We start from the raw sequence: 13,296 nt of genomic DNA, 5'->3' as shown, positions 1-13,296 counted from the left end.
AGTACCTTCCATTCATCGTAATGTTTTTGCCAATCCCTGTTTTTCAGGAAGGTGATGTCTGGCCCAACTCGTCAGCGGAAGTTACAGTGTACTTCAGCCCCCGAGAAGCCAGGCTCTACCAGCAGACCATTTACTGCAACATTTCAGGTACAGAGTCTTCCGGGGAGTCAGAAAGCTTGTGATATTTTGGGTTTTCTTTTCTCTTCATTGCAGTCAGGTGACTCTGAGTCATGCCTGGTTCGCTGATCACTTTGCAAGACACTGAGCTACATCTGCACGTTCCCTACCAGTCATAATGTGAATTTCAAAGACCCCTTTGTTATTCCTGTTCGTAAAGTTCATCCCTTTTTCTCCGTAGTTTCTTCTCTTCAATCTGATGATAATAATTTGGGCTGAGCATCTTGTGTTCTCTGAATTCCTTACCGCACATCTCTTGTGTTTGTTCTCTGTCTATGCATTCATAGGGTTCCTTCCAACACCCCTGATCTATGGTTGTGCATTCACATAGAAGAATGAGAAAAGAGGTTTAATTCTGAAGGAGCCAGTACTACTTGACACTGCTAGTTTATGTGTGGTTATTGTAACCTTGAGGGGAGATATGTAGTAAGGGTGCACAATGACCAAGTCCCTATGAACTCAGAAATACTGCCCCTCTGCCACAGCGTGCGTGTGTTTGGTCTTAAGGCATAAAACTGGTAAGAATTTTACTGAAGCGTGGACCACGTGACTCAGGACTGGCTCCCCTCTGCTTCTCTCAGTTGAGTGTCCCAGACCAATAACATTTGCCACACCTTCCTCAAATATAGCCACATCTCAGCTTTTACCCCAGTCATTTTCTTGCTTTCAGATGTAAGTTTTACCATGCACATATTCACTCCAAAGCAAAACAGTACACTATTGTGTGTTTCTTGAAATTTACTTCAGAATCATACTGCACATTTTATAGTGCTAACACCAAGAAGATGAAGACATTCACTAGGCATTGAATAAATGAATGAGAAACTGACTGGAAATTAAAAAAGGAATAACTAAATCCTGGTTTAAGCTGATCTTTTCCTCAAAAGGGCACTCAAGAAGCCGTTTGTCGATGTGTAGTTTCTGGGTTGCTTGGTTGGACATAAGTCCGTTTACACACGTCAGCCCTGTACCCTCTATGCAGATTCTGAATGATCTGGAGAAAGGGTTGCTACAGCAGGGTTCAAACGTAGGTCAAAAATGCCACTCTGTCCCCTCTGTGCCACAGGTGGCGGGGCCTCCTCCCAACTACTGTTCCCTGGGTGCGTCACGCTTGGCCATGGTCCAGGGGGTTGGCTGCTCTCCGGGAGGTTTCCACACATTACCCAACTGCTCATGTTTATCTATTGTTCCTTTTGCAATTCTGAATTCTGCCACAGATTTCTCGTCCTGGATAAACCAAATGGTATAATTTTCTATCTGCGTGACATTCTTCTTTATTTTGTTAGCAGTTTATTAAAAGATACAGTTGCCAGGAAAGGGCTTTGTGTACATGGTAATTCCATGTTATCTTCCTCCTATAAATTCCATGCAATTCTGTGTCTGTTCAAACGTGGGTGATGATTCCTTACTATTATCTTCACTGAGTTGCCAAAGCCTCCCAAGAAATACTTCTTAGATAGAAAAGCTGCTCCCTGTGTTTTGTTCTGTTTTGCTTTGATTTAGACAGGCAGATAGATATTTTGACATCAGTGATGCTATGCTTTACACCATGGTGGTGTCTTTATTGTTCCGTAAACACTCCACAAAAAAAGTATCATTCTTTTTTCACGATTGTGTTAGAATTCATTGTGTTCCTGTGCCAAAATCTGATTTTAATCTTGTGTCAATATAAATGGAATGTAGGTTCAGAAATGTGAATAACGCATGCTGTGGTAAGCATGGTGGTGGACTTCCACAGATGTCCATATCATTATCCCTGGATCCTATAAATCTGTTGCCACAGATGTTATTATTTTACATGCTAAAGAAGACTTAAAGCAACAGACAGAAATAGGGTTATTAAAATTAGATGACCTTAAGGTAGGATGGTTTTCCTGAAGCTTGTGGGTGGCTCAGTATAGTCAGTCACTCATTGAATGTCAAGGAGGTGGGCCTCAGTGCTGGCCTCAGGGTTATTATGGTGTGATAGGGGATAGTTTCAGCCATTTCTAGCTTTGGAGGTGACAGGTAAAAAAAATTCAGCCTTTGATAACTGGAAAAGGCAAGAAAATGGATTTTCCCATAGATCCCCCAGAAAAGAACACAGCCCTGCCAATACCTTGATGTTAGCACAGTGAAACCCACTGTGGACTTTTGACGTCCAGAATTCAAACATAATAAATGTGTTCAGGAAGTCATTAAGTTTGTGGTGATTTGCTGCAGCACCAGTAGGGAGCTATTACACACATGTGTGCGTGTGCACACACATACACACATATACTATAACAAATCACCCTACTGCAAACCTATGCCATTGCCCCTAGACCAGTGCCCAAATAGTTCTGGTCCCTGGGAACTTCCTGTGTGTTCCTTCCTCATCACACTCCTGTCGCCCTGGCTGCCTCAGAGAGAATCACCCTTCTGTCCTTGAGGCCCGTCACATCCATGTGTTCATTTATAGTTTTCTAACTCTGATGCGAGCTTCCCTAAACAATACAGTTTAGTATTGTGTGTTTTTAAATGCCCGTTGTGTCACATCCATGTTGTTGCTTTTGCTTTGTTGTATTTCATTTTTGTTGCACAATGAACACATGTTCAAAGACTTAGGGTCCTTCCTCCACAGTCTTCCCAGGCTGAAATTCCAGGGACTAGATCAAAAATGGAACTTCCAGGACTCAAACTAGCACCCGTATGGGATGCTGGTGCTGCAGGGAGAAGCTTAGCTTGCTACACCACAGCCCTACCACACATGTCCCAGCCCCCATTTTAAAAAAGATTTATTTTTTATTTTTCTTAAGGTTTATTTATTTGAAAGGCAGTTATTAAGTGAGAGAGAGGGGGGTAGGCACAGGCCAAGACAGCTAGAGAAAGAGATCTTCAGTTTACTGGCTCACTCCCCAGATGGCTGCAACAGCCAGCACTGAGACATGCCAAATCCAAGAGCCAGGGGCATCATCCAGGGGGCCTATGTAGGTAGCAAAAGCCAGTCCTTTAGGAGGGATCTGGATCAAAAGTGGAGCAGCTGAGACTCAGACCAGTGACTGTATGGGATGCTGGCATCACAGGTGGAAGTTTTACCTGCTATGCTACAGGGCTGGTCCAATGGCTACAAAGATATACAGGTGCGTAGCCCTCCCACCCCACCCCAAGGCATAGAAATGAGTGAGGGGAGCTGACACACAGCCCCACAGTCACATTGCAGTGCTGTACGGGGAAGTGTGAATAAAAATAGAAGAGACAATACACATCTCAGTCTTGGGTTCAAGGAATGCTCCTCCGAGAAAATGCCCCTTGAATTACGTGTTTCATAATATCAAAAAACAAAAAGGGAGGGATGGGCCTTTCAGACAGAGAAAGATACTTTGTGGAAATATGTGGAGAAACAGTATGTGAAAGCATTAAAGGCAGAGCATGGCAAATTGCTAAATTGTAATTGCCCTGTGAGTTGAAAGAGGGAGAGAGAGACTGACAGCAGCTTTGGAAGGGGACAGACCCTGACAAGCCAGGATGCTAAGGGCTGGACTACTAGGTAGGACCACTGCATGGGGGACTGCCCTTCAACACCAGACCGAGGACATTGGACTTGATGCTAAACAAATCAGGAATCACCAAAGGGCTGTCTTTTAGTTTCATCTGAACTAAATAGTTTTTCTGCATTTCAGATCATTAGCTCTTCCTAGAAGTAGTGAAATCTGCCTGTTAGATGTTTATAAAGATTTGCTGATGGTTTGATCTGGGTCTTGAAACCATCCTTTTGGTTTCTTTGACATTGCGATGGAATGTGAATAAAACTTAACTGTGAAGACTCTCTTTTGAAGAAACTCAAGGGAAGCTAGACATACTTGGCTTGGGTCAGCATATGGGAATTTCCAAAGGAAGCAACTCTTTCTGGTTTGACCTGTCACGTATCACTGGATACCATTGTTCCTGGGCACTGCAGAGTCCCGTGCAGAAAAACAAAGTGGGGGAGACAATTTCAGACATACCCGCTCCCTTGAAAACCCTGTTAAGATGAAATCCTGTTGTCCATTTTCACTCTATATAGTATAAGAAGCCAACATCTCAATAGGACATGGTATGGTTTTGGATTTTTAATCTTTTTTTTTAAAGATTTATTTTTATTATTTTTTTATTGGAAAGGAGGATATACAGAGAGGAGAGACAGAGAGGAAGATCTTCCATCCGATGATTCACTCCCCAAGTGAGCGCAACGGGTTGATACTATGCCGATCCGAAGCCAGGAGCCTTTTCCGGGTCTCCCATGCGGGTGCAGGGTCCCAAAGCTTTGGGCCGTCCTCGACTGCTTTCCCGGGCCACAGGCAGGGAGCTGGAAGGGAAGCGGGGCTGCCGGGATTAGAACCGGTGCCCATATGGGATCCCGGGCGTGCAAGGCAAGGACCTTTAACCACTTGTGCCACCGCGCCGGGCCCTGGATTTTTAATCTTAACCAAAAAAATGAAGATCAAATTAAATTTAGGAAAAGTAAAGCTAAACCATATGTATCAGTAATTATTTTAGAACTTGGATTTTTCAGGAAAACACATGAATAATCCTCCATATATTTTCTTCATTTAAAAAATTTTTAATTTATGTAAGGTGAACTAATTTCATGCATCTCATTTGTACAGATTTAGGAGCGTACTGATATTTCCTATTCTACCCTCCCTCCTCCTTGCTTATTATATATATACATATATATAATATAAGTTCGTATATATAATATATATATATATATAATATATGAACTTTTATAATGGCATTCTTTTGGTTTGTTTTATAATCACAAGCCTAATGATCTACTAATGATAAAGAATTCAACAAATAATAAGTGGGAAAAGCCCCCCCCCAGTCCTCAAGAATATATAGACAGGGGGCTGTAAACAATAACGAAATCCTAAAATGTAAATTTCACTCAGGTATATTACTATTTTGTATTCTGAATATTAGTCATTACAAACAGGGAAAACATGGTATTTGTGTTTCTGGGACCAGCTTATTTCACTAAGCACTGTGGTTCCCACTTATATTAATTTTGTTTGAAAAAAACAGGATTTCTTTCTTTTTTTTTTAAACTGCTGAGAAGTATTCCCTGATGTATAGATACCACATTTACTCATATAGTAGTCATTGATTCCATATCTCAGCTGTTATGAATTATCTCCGGTAAACACAGCGGTACGGATAACATCTGATCTCATTTCGTTTGGGGAAATTCCCAGGAATGGAATGACTGGGTCGTACGGTAGATGTCTTTCATAATGGTGATACAAGATTGTATTCCTGCCCACGATGTGTTAGGGCACATCTTCCGTTAACATCCTTGCCAGCATTTACTGTTTTTGAATCCTGCATGATAGCCGTTATAACTGTGGTGAGGTGAAACCTCACTGTGGTTTTTATTCGTGTTTCCCTGATGGCTAGTGATCCTGAGGTGGGGTTTTGTTTTTTTTTTTTCATGTGTCTTTTGGTTGTTTGAATTCCATCCTTCAAAAAAATTCCCATTCATCATCTTTGCCCATTTCTTAACATGATTGTTTTGTTGTTGAGTTTCTTGAGCTCTTTATAGATTCTTGAAATTAATCCTGTATCAGTTGTATGGTTTACAAATATTTTCTCCCATTCTGTTGGTTGACTCTACACTTCGTTGGGTGTTTTCTTGGCTGCACAGAAGCTGCCTAGCTCGGTGAAATCTCACATGTCTGCTTTTACTTTTGCTGCTTGTGTGTCTGGGGTCTCTTACACGAAGTCTCTGCCGTTGCTGTTGTCTTGCAGTTTCCCTGATGTTTTCCTCTACTAATTTAATGGTCACAGAGTTTGATCCATTCTTCAGACAAACTACTAAAATTCTTTAGTTCTAGAAAATTCTCAGCAATTATGCCTGTCATTTTTTTTTTCCTGTCAGTTTGCTCCTTTTGGAAACTTTTAGGAATAAATATTTTCCATGGAATCACCATGTCTCTCAAGCTGCCCTGGACGGTTCTGGTCTGCTTGTTTCATTAGGAGGCATTCTTGGAGCTTTCCTAAAGTCTTTCTTCTCATTAACCGAGTCTTAGCTATCTCTGCCTAATCTCCAATGTAGATGTGTCTTTTCAATTTTTTTACTTCATTGGCTTGATTTTCCATTGTAGGGATAATATGTAATTTAAATGCTTTCACATTTTATTCACTCATTATGATTTCTATTCCTTTGTTTATCTCTTCAAAGATTTTACAAAGGCACTCGCTAGAATTTCTTCAGGAATTTTCTATTATCTCGGACTCTTTGAGAGCTAATTCACATATATGTGGGAACCCCTGATTTTCTTCATTCTGGATATTTTCTTCAGGTGATTTGAAATGTTGTGTAATGAGCTCACTTTCAGTATGGGTACTGAGTCATGAGCACTCCCTTATAGTTTTTTTTTTCCCCTCCTTTTAATTCTGCAACTTTTATTTTCTCACCTCTCATTCTTGTACCTGTCAGAGAGTGTGCAGTTAGATTCCCAACCCTGCTTGCTGGAGTCTGATTTCTCTTAGGAGCCTCTTTGCCCAGGAGAGTGTGGGGTAGAAGGTGATGTTTGTTACGGCTGACGTACAGCAATAGATATCTCTGTGCAGGTGTGAAACCAGACTGTAACGCCAGTATATACTTTACAAACCCCTGGACCTGCCTTAGAACATCTCGCTGGTTTATGATTATGCCAAGTTCCTTTTCTTTGCTTCTTTCTCTGTTTGGAGCAGTCATTTTTTTCCCATTTTTTTTTTATCTTTTTGTATTTAGAGTTGAAGGGGGGACTGAGTCTGGCACACTGGCAGAAGTTGAAGTAGTTAACGGTTTTCATTTGTTTCTCACAATAATGTCCTTAGAGAATCGTTATCAGACTCACTGTAGCTGCTGATCTGAAGTGTAGATTCTTAAGTTTTATCTGTGTTTTATTGAATGAAAATAGATGGAGATGGTACTAGGGATTATTCATTTTAGATGCAGTCTAAAAAGAACGTGGAACAAGGTTTCAGTGCACAATGTCTACAGAGGAAAATGGATTGCATTTCTATATCCTAACAATGAACAATGTGAGATTAAATCTATAAAGGTAAATCACTTAAAGTAACATTGAGAAATAGGAAATATTTGGAGATAAATTTGACAAGAGGTGTTCAAGACCCATATGTTGCGGATAGTGAGACATGAGGAGAAAAATTATGGACCTGAACAAATGGAAAACCTTGCCTTGCTCTCAGGTCAGTAAATTCATATTGTTAAAATGTGATTTTGCCCTCCAATTCAATTATTTCATGTAATGAAAATAAATTCAGCTGCATTTTTCTTGAAATTGAAAAGCTGATTCTGAACTTTACATGGAATACAAAGGACCCAAAATAATCAAAACAACTTAGGAAATTAGTAAAATCAGAGGGTTACTGTTACTGCATGGTATTCAGGTAACTTTTAAGCTGTGGTAAGTTAGCACAGGGTTGCTCTCCAGATCTCAAACTTCTTAGCCTTATCTTTTGACATAGAAGGTAATTTTTAACCATTTACCATAGATAATATTATTCATAGGTTTAAGAATTAGGGCATAAGGGCCTGTATAATAGCCTAGTGGCTAAATATTCCATCTTGCATCTGCTGGGATCCCATATAGGCACTGGTTCATGTCCTGGCTGCTCCACTTTCCATCCAGCTCCCTGCTGTGGCCTGAGAAAGTGGTAGAAGACAGCCCAAAGCCTTGAGACCCTGCACCCATGTGGGACACCCAGAAGAAGCTCCTGGATCCTGGCTTTAGATTAGCTCAGCTCCGGTCATTGTGTCCACTTGGGGAGTGAATCAACAGATGGAAGATCTTCCTCTCTGTCTCTCCTTCTCTCTGTATATCTGATTTTCCAAATTAAAAAAAAAAAAGATTAGGGTATAAAAACAGTTATCTTTGGGGCCATTATGCATTTGGCTATAAATCCTGTGTGGATATCCAACTGTCTTAACTTAAAAAAGAAAGAAATAGAAATAGAGAAATTTATTTAAATATATTTGAAAGGCAGAATTACAGACAGCAAGAGAGAATGCTCTTCCATCCTCTGGCTCACCTCCAGATGATTTCAACAGCTGAGTATAAGCAGATTGAAGCCAGAGCTTCCTCCCAGTCTCCCGCCTGGGTGCAAAGGTCCAAATACTTGGGCCGTCTTGTACTACAAGGAGCAGGACCTGCAGTGCCTTTTTTCAGATGTTCTTGTCTTATGGTGCAGAAATGTAACTAAAGCATAACACTAACTTCTAAGACAGCCTGAGTCACGTCTTAGTCTCTTCAGGCTTCAGGAAACACCATCACATGCTGCTTTATTCCTCGCAGGAAATTGTTCCTCATAGTCCTGGAGGGCGCGGAGCCAAAGATGTTCTCACCTAGCATTTAGCAAGAACAAGTTTTCATAGAAACTTCTCACCGTGTCCTCAAGTGGTGGGAGGGACAAATGAGATTTCTTGAGCTTTTTTTAAATAAGGGATTGTTCATGAGGGTCCTGCCTGTTTTATCTGATCGCCTCCCAGAGGCCCCACCTCCTAATAACATCACCTTGGAGATGAAGATTGCAGCATCTGGGATTCAGCCTTTTGGGCAGTGGTGGAGATGCCTGCATCTTATCTCTCAGTGCCTGAATTCAGGTGTCTGCTCCACTTTTGAGCCAGCTTCCTGCTGATGTACCCCTGGGGCAGCAGGTGATGGCTCTAGTGCTTGGACACCTGTCGCCCATGTGGGAGGCCCATATTGAGTTCCAGGCTCCTGCTCTCTGCCTGCTCCAGCCCCAGCTGGTATGAGCATTTGAGGAAATGATCCACCAAATAGAGAATTCTCTGTGTCTCCCTGCCTTCCTGCCCCCACTCCTCCACTCCCTCCTCTTCCTCCTCCCTTCTCTCCCTGCCTTTAAAATAAATAAAAGCAAGAAAATGAATATATATTGTACATATTTGAGCATATGGATTTTGAGAATAGATACCAACATTCAGACCCCAGGAAAAGGCAAGCCTTTGAATGGCCACGAGTTACCTTGCTGGTATTTGAAGCAGGGTAATCTGTTGCATTAAAGGCATTTGGTAGTGCATCTTGATGCTTTTCATGTGTAAAACCAGGGCACTACAGTCATAGTGGAGAAACTGCTCTAATTTTTAATATGTTAATATTTTTCTCTCTGAATAATCTATCCTTACAGCCTATTAGTTCCTTTGTATTTGTCTCTTTTGTTGTCTTTTGCCAAAGCAGGAAAAACATCTTAGAAAGCCCTATGGGAAGATAGTATTTATAATGTGATCCCAAGATTTAGGTGTACTATTTAGGAATGCAAGCCCAGATGTTTCTTTATTTTTTTTAAGTTTTTTTTTAATTATTATTATTCTTACTGGAAAGTCAGATATACAGAGAGGATGAGAGGCATCCGTTGGTTCACACCCCAAGTAGCTGCAATGGCCCGAGCTGAGCTGGTCTGAAAGCAGGAGCCAGAGCCTCTTCTGGGTCTCCCATGCAGGTGTAGGGTCCCCAATCTTGGGCCATCCTCTGCTGCTTTTCCAGGCCAAAAACAGGGAGCTGCAGGGCCTGCAGGGATTAGAACCAGCACTCATATGGGATACTGGTGTGTGCAAGGTAACAACCTTAGCTGCTAGGCTAACATGCTGGGCTCTGGGATGTTTCTTCAGAAAGAATACTCTCATTCTCTCTGGGGTGAGGGAGGTGGCTCATAACAAGCAAACAAACAAGCTCCTTTGAAGCAATTAATTTCCAAAGAAATGTTGGCTCACTCCTTTTTCTTTGTTTTTTACAACACATCTTTTTTTTTTTTTTTTAAGGAAGGCAGTCAAGGTAACAGATGGAAGAAGTTGTAGGACTGACAGTTATAAATAGTCCTGCAGTTAATTCTGTGATATATCTGCAATTCTTTTTCCTTGCCATTCTGAAAGTTGAATCTCAATCAAAATACTTTTTTCTTGACCAATGAGTGCAAATTATTGCCAGATTAGAACTCTGAGAAAAGTGGAGCAAGGTCACCAGGTTTTGACCTGGTGAAGTTTTTTCTTATGCTCTGAAGTATTATCATCAGTACCCGAACTTCAGGGTACCCACTTTTCCACGGATCAGAGATAGTGGGGGAGCCGCTTGAATAAATCAGCTGTCTTGAGGGTTGCTTGTGTTCCTTATAATCAAAACACTGTAGGATTTACCTAAAGATTACCATGTTGACAAGAACTAGAGGGGACGAAGGGACAGTATTCCCGTCTTTGAAATGACTGCATTGAGAGTAAATGCATTAAACATACTAAAGCCAACTAAAAGCAGAAATGGAACATAAAATGTAGAAACCATTTGTAATAAAATAAATTAGAAATGTCACTTGGTTGACTCCAGTGTATTTGCTGTAACGTTGGCAATTAACTCTAATAGAGTACTGAAAGTATTTTGAATATTCAAAATGTTACATAGAACAAATATATTCCTTTTTTTTAAAGAATTTGAAATTCTGATGATGGAAATATAACTGCCAGAGTTTCAAAAGTTGTGATATGCCCATTTCCGGAAGCATTTGTACAGAAGAAATTCCTCAGTACCTGGTTGAGTATAATTAGTATGACCATTTGGGGTGAGGTGGAGTCGAGCAATGTAACTATAACTATCAAAATGTCAAATGCATATTCTTTTTTCTGGAAATTCTATTTCCAGTATGGCAGGGTAACCTGGATTAACTGTTTTTTTTTTTAACTATTATTATTACAAAGTCAGATATATAGAGAGGAGGAGAGATAGAGAGGAAGATCTTCCATCCAGTGATTCACTCCCCAAGTGAGCGCAATGGCCGGTGCTATGCTGATCCGAAACCAGGATCCAGGAACTTCCTCCAGGTCTCCCACATGGGTGCAGGATCCCAGAGCATTGGGCCGTCCTCAGCTGCTTTCCCAGGCTACAAGCAGGGAGCTGGATGGGAAGTGGAGCTGCTGGAATTAGAACCGGTGCCCATATGGATTCCTGGCCTGTTCAAGGTGAGGACTTTAGCTACTAGGCCATGCCATTGGGCCCAACTGTTTTTTTTTTTTAATTTATTTAACTTTTATTGAAAAGTCAGATTTACAGAGAGAAGGAGAGACAGAGAATGATCTTCCATCTGATTGTTCACTCCCCAAGTGGCCGCAACAGTCAAAGCTGAGCTGATCCAATGCCAGGAGCTTCTTCCTGGTCTCCCACACAGGATACCAAGGCTTTGAGCTGTCCTCTACTGCTTTCCCAGACCGCAAGCAGGGAGCTGGATAGGAAATGGAGCATCCAGGACAAGAAATAGCACCCATATGGCATCCCAGCTGATGCAAGGCAAGGATTTAGCTACTAGGCTGTTGCACAGGGCCTGATTAAATGTTTTTAAGGACAACTAGAAAAGCAAAGAAAATGTTTTTAAAATCTGTTTTGAAAGCATAAGAAACTTCCTTAGCCAGTAAAAAATTATGGAGCCACGATTTAACAGAGGAAGGAAATCCAAAGCCAACAAACTTTGGGGTCACATTATCCTTAAAGACAGTGCTCTTGGCACAGAAACTGCAGAGAGGATGAGAAATTCAGCAGGGTCAAGGACAAAGAATTGAAAGAGAGGCCCTGGTAACCCTACAGGTTGCAGGATGGGACCCATGGATGCCCTCACCAAGACTGAAGCTCAGATTTAAACTGAAAAGATAACAAACTAACAACTCAGAATGAGTGTCACAACCAGCTATGTATATTCAGAGAGATATCAAAAGAAAGTATCTGTAAATCCTGAAGTGTTTAGTGACAAAATCTAAAAACAAACATGAGGGTCAAGGAGAGAAAAAGAGGGGGCACAAGCATAGAAGCAGTATGTGAAGAAATAATGAGAGAAAATGAAAGTCGAACTCTGACAAGAGCCATTCACCAACGTATTCTGTAAGTGCTGCCTCACTAAGAAGGGTAAATGTAACCACTTTTGGGGACATCACAGTAAAGCTGCTCAAAGCCAAAAACAAGAAAACCAATCTTTGGAAAAGACATTGCCTCAAATGAGCAGAAAACATTGTCAGCTTATTTCTCAACAGAAACACTGAGGTATCTTCTTATTACCTAAGGAAAGTGTATGGAAATTATGCACAGATACATACTCACTTTCTGTAATGAAAAATCTGGAAGTCACTCACATACCCAATCAAAGATTTTAAAATATTTACCTCCCCTAAAGTTGACTATGAATCCAATGAGGATGATGAAGATAGCTTTAACTGAAGATAATGTTAAAAGTGTTCCAATGTTCTGTTAGGTAAAAAAAAAATTACAAGGCATTATGTAGCATATGCATTCATTTGCACTGACCGTCTTCGATAGGATTAAATGTAGAAGGTTAGGCACCACAGTGTGAACTCGCTCTCTTTCGTGGTAGAATCAGGACAGAATCTCCACGTTCCCCACAATGTCTGGTAACGACGATTGTCATCCAGTAAAGATGTTTCTGTTGAAAGGGAGGACAAACCCAGTCGATGTTCAATGTTATATGCTCTGTTTAAACCCCGGGTCCATCCTAAGTGTGTTTGTAACAGATAACTGCCCGTGAGTGTGTTGCATTACCTCTCAAAGGAAGAGACCTTGACCTGCACAGTGGAGGTCAGGTGAAGGCCTGGAGACTCAGGTCCTGCATGCCTGTAGTCTTCCTACATCAAAGGAGGGTCCGTCGGGTCGTGCACCCTCAGAGCCCTGGGATGCTCTCCTTTTATTAGCAGCACCCCGTTAGTGGTCTTCCTTCTCTGATTTAGGGAAATAACTGCCTTTACTTAAATAAAAAAAACAAAACTCAGAATCATGTTAAGAATTATGTTAAAATCTGATAATCTTGATTTTTTTTCTGTTGGTACCAAGAAAACACTGTTCTGGATGGTCAAGTCTGAATTTGTGTTCTAGGCCGGGAGATCCGTCTGCCTCTCCGGATCAGAGGGGAAGGCATGGGGCCCAAGGTGCACTTCAACTTTGAATTGCTGGATGTAGGAAAAGTTTTCCTTGGCTCTGTACATTGCTATGAGGTAAGCCCCCAACCTTGCACAGAGACTGCCAACAGTATTTGGCATTTTTGTTTGATTTTGTATGGTGTGTGTTTTGATGGGATAGAAAATGAGTTGCCATTGCTGGTCCTCAG

General features: G+C 41.2%; 1 protein-coding gene across 2 annotated transcripts in view; it reads left to right on the top strand.

Annotated features, from left to right (window-relative positions):
- HYDIN (HYDIN axonemal central pair apparatus protein) overlaps positions 1–13,296 on the top strand; it is a 235,599-nt gene that overhangs the window by 54,479 nt on the left and 167,824 nt on the right. For both annotated transcript variants that reach the window (XM_040982405.1, XM_040982404.1), the window contains exons 9-10: positions 48–147; positions 13,065–13,183. In XM_040982405.1, coding sequence (XP_040838339.1) covers positions 48–147; positions 13,065–13,183 — 219 coding nt within the window. The remainder of the gene's footprint in view (positions 1–47; positions 148–13,064; positions 13,184–13,296) is intronic.

This window comes from Ochotona curzoniae, unplaced genomic scaffold, assembly GCF_017591425.1.
Source record: "Ochotona curzoniae isolate NIBS_2020 unplaced genomic scaffold, NIBS_Ocur_1.0 contig_3622, whole genome shotgun sequence".
Taxonomy (NCBI): Eukaryota; Metazoa; Chordata; class Mammalia; order Lagomorpha; family Ochotonidae; genus Ochotona; species Ochotona curzoniae.
Note: the sequence above shows the minus strand (reverse complement) of the source record. Positions and strands in the feature narration are given on the sequence as shown.